Below are 14,555 nucleotides of genomic sequence, written 5' to 3' on the forward strand. Positions count from 1 at the left end.
CCCACAGGGAAGGTGTTCTCAGTCATCTATTGCTGTGTAACAAATTAACCCTTAACTGAGCAACTTAAGGCAGTAAACACTTTACACTGCATGGTCTCAGTCAGGAATCAGGGAGTACTTTAGCTGTTTCCTTAGTGATTCTGGCTCAGATTACAGTCATGTTGTCAGCTGGAAGTCCACTCATCTGAAGGCTCGATTGGGGCTGGAGGATCTGCTCCTAACGTAGCTACCCATGTGCCTCGTGCATCAGTGCTGGATGTTGACAGGAGGCCTGGTTCCTCAGTGCTGGGCCTTTCCATGGGGCTGCTGGCTGGCCTCATAGTAGGGCCACTAGCCTCCCCCAGGGTGGGTGAACAGGAAGAGCAAGGACAAAGCACCGTGTCCTTAGTGACTTAGCCTCAGAAGCCCCACACTGCAGTATTCAGTATAGAGGGGACTCCACACAGGTGTGAATTCCCAGTGGCAGATACTTGGAACCATCTTGGAGCTGGCTGCTATGGTTTCTTCATTTCATTGATGGAAGAAACTGAGGCTCTGGGAGACCAGTACCAAGTCACACAGCTAGACTAAAACCCAGGTCTGACTCCTGGTGCTCCCAGACCCATTAGTAACTGTAATTCTCTCATGGTGAGGTAAAGAAGAACAGAACTCTACGAGAGTTTACTCGGCCTGTGAGCCAGGTTGAAGGAGTGGTTTCTGATAAAGCTGCATATGGGATGAGCCCTGCAGTGCTGAGGCATTGCAGTAACTTCACAGTCTCCTCCCAGTTCAGCCCTCTTCCCATCATCATGACAACCCAGGCCCATGCCAAGTGATGGAGCTTGCACCTGTGATGACCTCTGTCCCCAGCTTGAGATGTTTGACATGCAGGTCGCATCTGTGGGCCTCACTCTCTTCTGGGAACTCTTGGCCTCTGGTGACAGCAGAGGAGCTCCTGTCCCAGAATGGCCCAGGCCCTCAACATCTTAGCACCGAGGATCTTTCTTGGATTTGTATAAATTTCCCCTAGGAGTCAGTAAGACAAGTGCACAAATTTTAAAACTTCAGCCTTTGAATGATGGAAGCACATGTTGTCCAGCCCCTTTTAACATGAATGAGGCAGGACATGGACTGGAGTCTGGACCCAGACAGGACCCCTCCCTGCAGCTCAGAGCCGAGGAGGGCCCTGGGGGAATCAAGGGGTGTCTGTGGCCTGCCAGCAGCACTTCGTCCCTATAGCTGGGTGGCACGGTGCACCCCAATGCTGTGTTAACTTTCTCCAAGAAACTTCAGAGCCCTGTGCCTCCCACCATCTCCCTGGCAGCTGACCGTTTCAGCTTTGGGGGCCTGTTAGAAGCAAAGATTCCTTTCCTATGATGAATAGCTCCTTAATTTATCAGCCGCAGAAATCCAGGTGTGTTTTCTGTTGGTCAGCTTTCCATCTGTACTTCTTGTCTGCTCCTCTGCCGTGGATCGAAGGAACGCGACCTGCAGCCCTGGCCCTTGAGATGAGGCCGTGCCTCGGCAGCCAAGATGAAGGCCGAGCTGGGCCCGGCCGGGGGGCTCGGGTGTCGGGTGGGGTGCGGGCTGGTTCTGAGCCCCGAACCTTGGGGAGGGGACCCCGGGCGGGCGGGACGGCGTGAGCCAAGGCGCGGCCGCGGGCGGGAGGGTGGGGCTGACCCGCCGTGCCCTGGCTTGCCCCCGCAGCGGCTGTACGGCATGGACCTGCGGAGCTCCCACAAGGCCAAGGGCGAGGAGAAGCTCTGCTTCTCCCTGACGCGCCCACTCGGCAGCGGGAGCCCCGAGGGGGTGGTCAAGGCGGGGGCGCCCGAGCTGGCGGACAAGGGCCCCTTGGTGCCCACCCTGCCCTTCCCGCTCCGCAAGCCCCGCAAGGCCCACAAGTACCTGCGGCTCTCACGCAAGAAGTTCCCGCCCCGCGGGCCCAACCTGGAGAGTCACAGCCATCGACGGGAGCTCTTCCTGCAGGAGTCACCGGCCCAGGACGTCCTGCAGGCGGCCAGCGAGTGGGAGCCTGCCGAGCAGCCCCCCGAAGAGGAGGGTAAGGCAGCCCGGCCCCCGGTTCAGACCCAGGGGCCCTCAGAGCTGGCAAGGCCCCTCGAGTTGTCAGGGCCCAGAGAGGGTCCCCTCAGCCTGCAGGGCACCCTGGCACCTAGCCCAGAGTTCTTTCCGTGGTCCCACTCGGAAGGAGTGCGTGTCCAGCTAGGTAAGATAAATGTTGTAATCTCTCCCCGTGTGGCCAGGCTCGAACTAGGCTCTGACCTGGCTGGAAACTCAGAGGAAGTTGTGGTGTTGGGGGCGGGGTGAGGGGGTAGAAGGGGGGTTCACACGCGGCAACACGCCCACCTTCCCTGCCTTGTTGCCAACGCTGGCCTCCCCTGACTCCCGTCTGTCTGTCTATCCGTCTGTTCCACGGCTGCAGCAGAGGCAGATCTGGGCGAGGGGCCACCTTCCTGGACACCCACGCTCCCCTCAAGTGAAGTGACAGTGACCGACATCACGGCCAACTCCATCACCGTCACCTTCCGCGAGGCCCAGGCCGCCGAGGGCTTCTTCCGAGACCGCAGTGGGAAGTTCTGATCCGCCATTTTTAACTCTTAAACTGTTTTCTTTGGGGCTCGGGGTGGGGACTTCCGGAGATGAGGAGGGGGTTAGGGCGGGATAATTATTTTATTTAAAAAAAACAAAAACATTGACCAGGAGAAGGGGTGATGCTCCCAACACTGTCCCACCCACCCGCCCCTTTCTCTGCGCTGACGGACAGACGGACATTTTCAGAGCTGGGGCGGGGCGGGGCCTGGGGAGGCCTGGCACTGCTCTGTCACTTGGGGCGCCGTCTCCAGGGCAGGACGGGGACAGGGCCAGCCTCCCCGGACCCCTCTGGCCCGCTTCTTCTCCGGAGAGACAGCAATTGGTCTCGGGACTAAAGGAGGACTGGAAGACCTGAGCCCTCCCCCGCATCCTGCCCCCGCCTTTCTGGTTGGTTACCCCTTTTCCCTTCTGTGTGTGTGTTTGGGGAGGGGTCTTTCTTTTTAACTTTACACTCCAGCTCTTCGGGGGAGATGGAGGCTGGCTTTGAGCAAAAGCGACGGGGTATGAGAGCTGAGGGGCCGCAGGGAAGGGTTGGAGATGGCTGGCCATAACCCAGAGAGGTCTCCCCCGGGTGGGGTGGTTGCCAGCTAATAAGCCCCTTCCGCTGAGAGCTACTCCCCACCCCACCCCCCAACCTGGCCTGTGAAAACTGCCCACGTGCGCACCCGGCCCTGCAGGTGTGTGTACTGGCCCTCGTGCCCTCGTGACTGCACGCACATGTCCATAGCCATGTGCAGCGGGTCTTGCAAACTTCCTGTTTAGAAACCCTGACCAGGTGAATGGGTGAATGAGGGGGTGAATCACAGCACAAAAGAGCTTGCCATAGGTAACCCCACTCACCCCACCCTCCCTGCGCTTCACCTGACAGGATCTGTCCAATCAGCGTGCTTGCGCCGTCACTGTAGGGCAAGGGTCCGGCGGGCGGGGGAGCGGGGCGGCGGTCAGGGGGCGGCCAAATGGCCTTCAGTGCTCCAGGTGTGGGATGCCGTCTTGTGGTTTCACCTGGCCAGTCACAGGTGTGCAGATGTGTGCATGTGTGCCCTGCACCAGCGCAGTCACGGGTGTGCAAGTGTGTGTGTGTGTATGCCCTGCACCAGCGCAGCCACAGGCGTGCAAGTGTGTGCATGTGTGCCCTGCATCAGCGCAAGCTCTGAGGCAGTTGGGTTCCATTCCTCTCCTGCGCACCCCTTCCCCGCCGGGGCCCCTGTTCTCTCTGACTCAGGTGACTTTCCAGCCCTTCCCCTCCCCTCTTTTTCTGCCCCCCCCCCCCCAAGTCAGCCAACCAGATGTGGGTGTGGGTGGTCAGGGAGGGAGGGAGCGTCCCACCACCTTCTCAGGGCAGCCCTTGACCCCTGACACCCTTCCTCCTCCTGTTCTGGGTCTCCTCCGCACCCACCCTAAATGCTGCAGCTGGGACTAACCTTGTTTCCCCGTGGGGGGACTTCTGCCATGTCTTCCTGTGATTGGGCTGTAGCGGAGGGTGGGTCAGGCTGTGTCCAAGCCCCGCCCCCTGCCCCCGCCCTGGCAGGGCCTGTGTGTGCCAGAAGAGGGGGCGCTGTTTCTAGTTTGCACAGACACGTCCTGTGGACTAGTGGCTTCTCCCTCTAGTGAGGAGTGACCTCTTCCCTACCCTGGCCCTGTAGGGGAGAAGCCAGGTTGGGGGTGGGCACCAGGGGAGCAAGCTCAAGACTGGCTCCCTCCCCTGTCCCCATCTCAGGCCAGGCACTGGGTCCCGCCGCCCCAGGGGCAGCTCTATGCTCTGCTTTGTCCTCAGGAAGTAGGCAGAATCCTGCTGAGGCTCCTCCAATAGGGCAGTTTTTCCCCAGACCCCTTCTTCCCAAGTTCCCAAACCAAAGACACGCTGCACCCCATTTTCCTTTGGGGTGCCTTGCTGGCCAGATCCCAGATCCCTGCGTGTGGGTCCCCCCTTCCTTTGCAGTCCTTCGTTGTCCAGGGTCAATTCAGTGCTTCCATTGGGGGATGGCACCACCCCCCACCCCATGACTTGATTCACCCCCAGCCTAGGGGTTTGTGTCTAGAGGAGTATGGGGGTGGACCGGGGAACCGAGGGGCTGTGGGGAACCCTCCTGCCTGGAGCCCTGGGGAGGGGATGGGCAGCCAGAGTGGGCGGCTGTCCCAGGTCAGGGGCTTCTGGCATAGGGGAGGCTGGTGGCAGGGGCCTCGCTGTGACAGAAAGATGCTGGCCCTGGCTTTGGACTTGGCTGGCAGCTTCCAATAGAAGTCACACTCACCCCATCCCTGGGGACAGGTGGCCTCCTCCAGCCTCACTTTGAAGAGCTGTTTGTGTCATGTGCTGGTTTGGGGTAGGGGGCTCTTTTGTGGGATGAGGTGACTGCTGCGGTGGAACACTGCTTGACTCTCAACCCTTCATGGCACACAGGGTGCCCTGCTGTCTGGAGGGCTGAACCCTGGGAGCCAAAGCTCTTAGGACCCACCCATCCAGGACACAGGACGGAGACCTTTGCAAGGGGTTGGAAGTGGCCTTCAGGCCTCCTCCAGCCCTGAGCATCCCAGCAGGGCTTGGGGTGAGGGGACAAACTGGGCACGACCTCCCTCCCCACCCAATAGCCACCCCAGAAGGCCAGTACTCACTTGGGGAGGGGGCGTTGAAAAAGTTAGACCACCTGTCTTCCCTTCCCCAGCCTCACCTGTTTTGAATGTAGACACCGGTTGGTACTTCTGTTTTGCTATGGGGTGGGGCAAAGGGCATGTTCTCTGCCCCTGGCACGGCCACCCCCCTGCTGATGCCGCAGGCCCCTCGAGGACCACCTCTGCTCTCAGGATGGTGGTCCCATCGCCAGCTTCCTCCTTGGCTCCTGCCCCGGGTGAGGGCGCTTCGCTGGTCCGGTGGTTTTTGCCTTTGCTTTATAACTGGCCCGCCGGGCTTCCAGGGCTCAGCACAAGAACGCTTCCTTTGCACAGAATGAGCGTCGAGCTTTGTTCAGACTAAATGAATGTATTTGGGAGGGGTTGGGGGGTGCGAGTCGATTCCAAGCACATGCCTTTTTCGAGTGAGCGTGTGCGGGGAGAGCTGGAGCAGATGCAGAGCATGGTTTTATTTTTCTACTGATGTTGGTAAGAGACTGTATAGCATCTATTTATTTAGATGATTTATCTGGTAAATGAGGCAAAAAAAATTATTAAAACTACATTAAAGATGATTTTAGAAAAAAAGCTGTTGGACTCCTGATCGTTGCTTTCGATGGCGTCACAGCCATGCCTAGGGAAGAGCTGCAGCCCTGGGGTGATCCCTGCAGGCCTCTCAGATCCATCCCCACCCCAGACCCATCTTAGCAATACACTGGGCCGGCGCCAGGCATCCGTGTAAGCTGGTTAATCTTGAGATCTGGAGGTGCTCTCATATCCATACATTCTCCCTGTCTGGTTAATTTCCCCCTCTTAAGTCTCAAACCCTCCATGCAGTCCCACACGTGGTCTCAGCACTCCTGCTCGAGTGTGTCAGTGGGCCTTGCAGTTCTTCAGAAGGGTAAGGCATTTCCTCCTGTGAAGGAGTGAGCTGTCTCTGGTCAATGCTGGGATCAGGAGGGGAGATGAAGGTGAATTGAGAAGGAAAAGAGTGATCTTGAGGGGTATCTGTCTCAGGTGGGGCCCTCAAATGGGCACCAGGTGGTCCATAGGCTGACGATGCCAGCCAGAGGGGTCAGGGGATTCTGGTGGGCAAGGTTCTTAGATCCTTTATCCCCAGTGTTTTCATCCCAGGGCTTCAGGTTCTGCTTCCTTCCCACTGGCCCCCAGCTTAGCATAAGAGGCCCATGAAGCTGCTGCTTCAGTCTCCTTTGCAGCTCTGCCTCTCTTACGACTAAATATTGGGCCTCACGGTCTGCAGCATATGTCCTATGGCTGCGGGACGTCAGGGGCACGTTATAACACTGTCATAAATAAAATGCAAAAACTGTGATTCATTTACATACATGAGGAGCTTCCCAGGTGGTGCTAGTGGCAAATGCAGGAGACAAGAGATGTGGGTTCAGTCCCTAGGTTGGGAAGATCCCCTGGAGAAAGAAATGGCAATCCACTCCAGTATTCTTGCCTGGAGAACCCCATGGACAGAGGAAGCCTGGTGGGCTACAGTTCACAGGGTTGCAGAGTCAGACACTACTGGAGGGACTTGGCACACACACCACGCACATCTATGAAAAATAACTATACTTTCCAAAACACCATCTAGAAGAGGGACTTCCCTGGTGGTCCAGTGGTGAAGAATCTACCTTCCAGTGCTGGGGATGAGGGTTCGATACCTCATCTTGGAACTAAGATCCCATATACTGCAGGGCAACTACTGAGCCCGAGAACCACAGCTAGAGAAGTCCAGGTTCCGCAGCAAAGAGCCCATGGGCCGCACCTAAGATGCAGCCAAATAAATAAAATATTAAAAATAGAAAAAACCTAGAAAGCCCAAGTTGAGAGCGGGCTAACCTGGGTCTGCCAATTCTTTGTTCGAACTTTCACACTGAGCCAACTCCACATTCAGGGCTATCGTCTTGTATCCAGTGCTTCATCTCTGCTGCCCGTCCCAGTGCAGAGCACAGTCAGGGATTATCACAGAGGTCTGACTGTGGGGCACCCGTGTCCACGTCCCACCCTACAGGTCTGTTTCTGAAACCCGTGTCCATGATCCTCTCTTAGCTTCAGTTTCTGTTACGGGTGGAATTGTGTTTCCAGAACCAGCTCCAACCCCCTCAGCTCCCTGAATCCACAGGTTGAAGTCCCAACCTCCAGGGCTTCAGAGTATGACTTTATTTGGAGATTGAGTCTTTACAGAGATAATCAAATGTAAATGATATCATTAGCCTGGACCCTAACCCAATCTGACTGGTGGGAAATTCGGGCCCGAGACACAGAGGGGAGGTGATAAGAACAGACATGGGGAGAAGGTGGCCATCTACCAACCGAGGAGAGAGGCCTGGAACACATCCTTCCCTCAGCCTCAGAAAGAACCAGCCCTGCCAACACCTTGATCTCAGACTTCCAGCCTCCAAACTGTGACAGAGTAAATTCCTGTTATTTAAGCCATCCAGCCTTACTTTGTTAGAGCAGCTCCTGAAACCTGCTGCTGTATCTGTGAGAACAGAGTCTGAGACTAGGCTTGGGGATAGGTCTGAGACTTTATTTTGGAGGTGGTTCCAGGGACAAGGGTAAGGACTAGGGAGAGAGGGACAGGAAAGGAGGAGAAGCCAAGATAAGGCATGTCACTGAGGTGGATGCCATGGGCAAGAGGGGTTGGTTCCACTTGGACTTTGTGAGAAGCATTCCAGTGCCCCCCTCCAAATGGTCCCCCACCACCCAGAGGACTGGAGATGGGAATGTTTATCCAAAGCCTCCAGTCTGTCATTGGCAAGGGTGCCAGGGCACTGACTCCCTTGTACCTAGAGGTCAAGGGTATCGGGAGAATTCATAGGGCAGGAAGTGAAGATGGCCCGTCCATCCTCCTGTGGCTAAAATCATAGATGAGGACAAGAGGACAGGAGGTGAGCAGCCAGAAGGAAGACGATCCCAGCTTTTTGTTCTGAGTTTCAGGTGGCCCTGGGCACATAAGTGGTAGATATTGAGGCCCTGCCCCCAGGCCACAGGTGCAAGGCCTTGCACCAAGGCCACAGAAGCGGGGTCCAAAACCAAGGATGCCTCTGAAGCTGACTGAGCCCTTTGTAACTGTTGCCCCAACCCCCGCCCCCCCCCCCCCGCCCCCATCATCACCAACAAGCTTCTTGACTCGCAATTAGAAAAAGATGCCCAACCCAGTAAAAACCCTATAGCACCCCAACCGGTCATCTGAGCCAGCCTTCCAGCAGGAATTTTCTTTGTCTTGAGGCTATAAAAATTGGGTACTGACCAACGAATACGGTCAACTCTCCCTGGCCTGTCAGGAGTTGTTGGTCCCCCACGCTCACAGTGCCCACTTTATCTCTGCTCTTTGTTCTTAATAAACTCACTCTTTTCTGCGGTACTCTGTGTCTGGAAATTCTTTTCCAACCCACGCTTGGATTGCCTCAACAGTAGATAAAGCCACAGGGGTGTTGGAGAGGGGGCCAAGGTCAGGGTTGGTTTGGAGGAGGCGAGAAGGCAGCATGTGGGTGAGTTCCAGCTGCCTCTTAGTTCCTGACCCGGGGGAGTCTGGCCTCCGCCCTGGCAGCTCCTTGAAAACTCCAGTTAGAGCTTAGGGGACTTAGCAGGCTCTGCCCTCAGCTCCAAGCCTTGACTCTGATTATGGGTCCCCAAGAAAAGTCACATAGGACTCTGGTATGAATTCGCAGCCTGACACTCAGGTGTGTTACCTGAATGCAACCTGCTGCGGTGGTATCATTACTGCACTTATTTTCATGGGTGGGACAAACAGAGAGGGTGTGGTTAGCTATTCAGGTGCACCTAGCCAGGTCGTAGAGAGCTGTGTCTCACTTCCAATGGGCTTCCCAGGTGGTGCTAGTGGTTAAGAACCCACCTGCTAATGAAGGAGAAGTAAGAGACATGGGTTTGATACCTGGGTCAGGAAGATCCCCTAGAGGAGGGCATGGAAACCCACCCCAGTATTCTTGCCTGGAGAATCCCATGGACAAAGGAGCCTGGTGGACTACCTTCCAGGGTGTCACAAAGAGTCAGACACAAGTGAGTGACTTAGCACAATGAATCCCTGGTTGGAGAAGTAGGATCCTGCATGCCTCAGCCAAAAAAAAAAGGAAAAAAGGAAACGCTGAAAAACAAGAAAGAAGGCAAGTCGAGAAGGAAGATAAAACCTGGACAAGAGAGGAAGGGTTTAAAGCAAGTGGGAGGAAAGGCAAGGGTCCGATGGAGCCCAGGAGCAGGAGGGGAGAAGACAGCGGAGGGAAGGAGCCCACTGACCTTGAGAAGCCTCGTGGAGAACCACAAGGCCAGCTACCACAAAAAGGAGAGAAGAGGACCTGCAGAAGGTGAGGAGGGAGAGGGCCCTGGCCTGGGAACAGGCAACCAGCAGCCTTCCTGACTTTCTGAAGGTCCCCAGCTGTCCTTGAAAGGGGAAGAAACATCAGCTCCTAGCATTAGGGGCTTCAGTATAGTCACATACGGATGTGAGAGTTGGACCATAAAGAAGGCTGATGGTTGAAGAATCGATGCTTTGGAACTGTGGTGCTGGAGAAGACTCTTGAGAGTCCCTTGGACAGCAAGGAGATCAAACCAGTCCATCCTAAAGGAAATCAAGCATGACTATTCATTGGAAGGACTGATACTGAAGCTGAAGCTCCAATCTTACTTCCCTCTCCAATACTTTGACCACCTAAGGCAAAAAGCCGACTCATTGGAAAAGACCCTGATGCTGGGAAAGATTGAAGGCAGAAGGAGAAGAGGGTGACACAGGAAGAGATGCCTGGGTGGCATCACAAATTCAATGGACATGAACTTGGGCAAACTCCGGGAGACAGTAAGGGACAGGGAGGCCTGGCAAGCTGCAGTTGAAAAGAGTTGGACACAACTTAGCTACTGAACAACAACAACAGCCATAAAGCCTCCCCACCCCTACCTTCTGGAGCTTCTGGAGCTTCTACCACTTTTTTTTTTTTAAAGTTAATTAAGAGTGCCTGATGAAATATGGATGGAGGTTCATGACATTGTACAGGAGACAGGAATCAAGACCATCCCCAAGAAAAAGAAATGCAAAAAAGCAAAATGGCTCTCTGAGGAGGACTTACAAAGAGCTGTGAAAGACGGAAAGCGAAAAGCAAAGGAGAAAAGGAAAGATATACCCATTTCAATGCAGAATTCCAAAGAATAGCAAGGAGAGATAAGAAAGCCTTCCTCAGTGATCAATGCAAAGAAATTGAGGAAAACAATAGAATGGGAAAGAATAGAGATCTCTTCAAGAAAATTAGAGATACCAAGGGAACATTTCATGCAAAGCTGGGCTCAATAAAGGACAGAAATGTTAGGGACCTAACAGAAGCAGAAGACATTAAGAAGAGGTGGCATGAGTACACAGAAGAACTGTACAAAAAAGATCTTCACGACCCAGATAATCACAATGCTGGGATCACTGACCTAGATTCAGACATCCTGGAATGTGAAGTTAAGTGGGCCTTAGGAAGCATCACTACGAACAAAGCTAGTGGAGGTGATGGAATTCCAGTTGAGCTATTTCAAATCCTGAAAGATGATGCTGTGAAAGTGCTGCACTCAATATGCCAGCAAATATGGAAAACTCAGCAGTGGCCACAGGACTGGAAAAGGTCAGTTTTCATTCCAGTCCCAAAGAAAGGCAATGCCAAAAAATGCTCAAACTACCACACAATTGCACTCATCTCACACACTAGTAAAGTAATGCTTAAAATTCTCCAGGCCAGGCTTCAGCAATACGTGAACCATGAACTTCCAGATGTTCAATCTGGATTTAGAAAAGGCAGGGGAACCAGAGATAAAATTGCCAACATCCAACGGATCATTGAAAAAGCAAGAGAGTTCCAGAAAAACATTTATTTCTGCTTTATTGACTATACCAAAGCCTTTGACTGTGTGGATCACAATAAACTGTGGAAATTTCTGAAAGAGATGGGCATACCAGACCACCTGACCTGCCTCTTGAGAAACCTGTATGCAGGTCAGGAAGCAACAGTTAGAACTGGACATGGAATAACCAACTGGTTCCAAATAGGAGAAGGAGTACGTCAAGGCTGTATATTGTCACCCTGCTCATTTAACTTATACGCAGAGTACATCATGAGAAACGCTGGGCTGGAAGAAGCACAAGCTGGAATCAAGATTGCCGGGAGAAATATCAAAAACCTCAGATATGCAGATGACACCACCCTTATGGCAGAAAGTGAAGAACTAAAGAGCCTCTTGATGAAAATGAAAGAGGAGAGTGAAAAAGTTGGCTTAAAGCTCAACATTCAGAAAACTAAGATCATGGCATCCTGTCCCGTCACTTCATGGCCAATAGATGGGGAAACAGTGGAAACAGTGGCTGACTTTATTTTTTGGGGCTCCAAAATCACTGTAGATGGCCATAAAATTAAAAGACGCTTACTCTTTGGAAGGAAAGTTATGACCAACCTAGACAGCATATTAAAAAGCAGAGACATTACTTTGCCAACAAAGGTCCATCTAGTCAAGGCTATGGTTTTTCCAGTGGTCAAGTATGGATGTGAGAGTTGGACTATAAAGAAAGCTGAGTGCTGAAGAATTGATGCTTTTGAACTGTGGTGTTTGAGAAGACTCTTGAGAGTCCCTTGGACTGCAAGGAGATCCAACCAGTCCATCCTAAAGGAGATCAGCCCTGGATATTCATTGGAAGGACTGATGCTAAAGCTGAAACTCCAATACTGTGGCCACCTGATGGGAAGAGCTGACTCATGTGAAAAGACCCTGATGCTGGGAGAGATTGAGGGCAGGAGGAGAAGGGTCGACAGTGGATGAGATGGTTGAATGGCATCATCGACTCGATGGACATGGGTTTGGGTGGACTCCGGGAGTTGGTGATGGACAGGGAGGCCTGGTGTGCTGCAGTTCATGGGGTCACAGAGTCAGACATGACTGAGTGACTGAACTGAACTGAATGGATTTATTTACTGGCTGTGCTGGGTCCTATGTTGCTGTGCAGGCTTCTCTCTAGTTTTGGTGCCCGAGTTTCTCACTGCAGTGGCTTCTCTTGTTGCGGAGCGTGGGCTGTATCTAGGGTGCAAGGCCTTCAGTAGTTGTGGTTCCTAGGCTCTACAGCACAGGTTCAAGAGCTGTGGCCCACGGGTTAATTACTCTTCGATACGTGGGATCTTCCTGAATCAAGGTTCAGACCTGTGTCTCCTGCATTGGCAGGCGGATTCTTTACCACTGAGCCACCAGGGAAACCCTGTAGCCACTTCTCGCTGAAGACAGGCCTGGGTGGGCTGAGTCTCTCAAGACCCTGCCCTCCACACCCTCCCACCACCCTGAAGCTGGCACTCCTAGTCTCTGTATCAGAGTCTCAAGGCCACCAGAAAAAAGGACCACAGGCGGGGGTGAGGTAGGGACTGAAGAGGAGGAACTTATGTCCTCACACTTCTAGAGGCTAGGAGCTTGGGGTCGCGGAGCTGGAAGAGCTGTTTCTCCTGAGGCTTTTCTCTTCGGCTTGTAGACGGCCGTCTTCTCCCCGTGTTTTCATGCGGCCTTCCTTCTGTGTGGCTCTGTCCCCTCTTAAAAGGACTCATACCGAACTAGGGTTTACCCCTATGACCTCACTTAATCTCCCCTTTAAAGGCTCTCGCTCCAAATGAAGTCACATTCTGAGGTCCTGGGGTTAGATCTCCAACATGATTTTTTTTTTTTGTGAGGCGAGCAGAAGTAACGCCATGGCAGGCAGCTTAGATTAGGAGTAGGCCTTCCTACTTCTGGGTGGTAAGATTATCAGGCCACCTGGATACAACCAATCAGCTTAACACTGACCGCTGTTTGCCAATTAGGAACGGGGCGGAAACCCCTGGGAAAGTCCCGGGCGCGCTAAAGTTTTGAGTGTGTTTGACCAATGAAATTGCTTTGCAAACTTGTAACCAATCCGCTTAAACCAACTACCAACGGCGTGTGCTCACCCTATAAATTTGTGTAACAGCTTGGGCTTGGGGCTCTCTGACCCCGCACCACTGCGTTGGATGTGGCAGGAGCCCTGACTCAAGTCAGCAATAAACTTCCCTTTTTGCGAGTTGCATTGTCTTGGAGGCCTTCTCTTCCCGCTCGGGGATTCGGACATCGGGCATAACATTTTGTTTTTTGTTTTTTTTTTTAAACTTTTTATTTTGTATTGTAGTGTAGCTGATTGACAGCGTTGTGATAGTTTCAGGTCAACAAGGAAGGGACTCAGCCATACATATCAGTTCAATTCACTCAGTTGTGTCCGACTCTTTTGGACCCCATGGACTGCAGCGTGTCAGGCTTCCCTGTCTGTCACCAACTCCCGAAATTTGCTCAAACTCACACCCATCAAGTCGATAATGCTATCCAACTGTCTCATCCTCTGTTGTCCTCTTCTCCTCCTGTCTTCAGTCTTCCCCAGCATCAGGGTCTTTTCCAATGGGTCAGTTCTTCGCATCAGGTGGCCAAAGTATTGGAGTTTCAGCTTCAGCATCAGTCCTTCCAATGAATATTCAGGACTGATTTCCTTTAGGATAGACTGGTTGGATCTCCTTGCAGTCCAAGAACTCTCAAGAGTCTTCTCCAATACAACACTTCAGAAGCATCAATTCTTCGGTGCTCAGCTTTCATTATAGTCCCTCACACCGATACATGAATGCTGGAAAAACCATAGCTTTGACTAGATAGACCTTTGTTGGCAAAGGAATGTCTCTGCTTTTTAATATGCTATCTAGGTTGGTCATAGCTTTTCTTTCAAGGAGCAAGTGTCTTTTAATTTCATGACTACAGTCACCATCCGCAGTGATTTTGGAGCCCCCCAAAATAAAGTCTCTCACTGTTTCCAGTTTGCCCATCTATTTGCCATGAAGTGATGGCACCAGATGCCATGATCTTAATTTTCTGAATGTTGAATTTTAAGCCTTTTTCACTTTTTTTTTTTAAACTTTTTCACTCTCCTCTTTCTCCTTCATCCAGAGGCTCTTAGGTTCTTCTTCATTTTCTGCCATAATGGTGGTGTCACCTACATATATGAGGTTATTGATATTTCTCCTGGAAATCTTGATTCCAGCTTGTGCTTCATCCAGCCCAGCATTTCACATGATGTACTCTGCGTATAAGTTAAATATGTGAGAGTTGGACTATAAAGAAAGCTGAGCACCGAAGAATTGATGCTTTTGAACTGTGGTTTTGGAGAAGACTCTTAAGAGTCCCTTGGACTGCAAGGAAATCCAACCAATCCATCCCAAAGGAGATCAGTCCTGGGTGTTCATTGGAAGGACTGATGCTGAAGCTGAAACTCCAATACTTTGGCGACCTGATTGGAAGAGCTGACTCATTTGAAAAGACTCTGATGCTGGGAA

General features: G+C 52.5%; 1 protein-coding gene across 3 annotated transcripts in view; it reads left to right on the plus strand.

Moving 5' to 3' along the window:
• The window catches only part of CBX7 (chromobox 7), a 20,198-nt gene extending 14,420 nt beyond the window's left edge, over positions 1-5,778 (plus strand). Inside the window, exons 5-6 of one of the 3 annotated variants that reach the window (XM_061124524.1) lie at positions 1,687-2,038; positions 2,420-5,778. In XM_061124524.1, the coding sequence (XP_060980507.1) occupies positions 1,687-2,038; positions 2,420-2,577 (510 nt within the window). In that variant the 3' untranslated portion in view covers positions 2,578-5,778. The remainder of the gene's footprint in view (positions 1-1,686; positions 2,039-2,419) is intronic. The other 2 variants (XM_061124525.1, XM_061124526.1) reach the window with 2 other exon arrangements.
• Positions 5,779-14,555: the final 8,777 nt, after the last annotated feature.

Source organism: Dama dama, chromosome 22 (assembly GCF_033118175.1).
Source record: "Dama dama isolate Ldn47 chromosome 22, ASM3311817v1, whole genome shotgun sequence".
Lineage (NCBI taxonomy): Eukaryota > Metazoa > Chordata > Mammalia > Artiodactyla > Cervidae > Dama > Dama dama.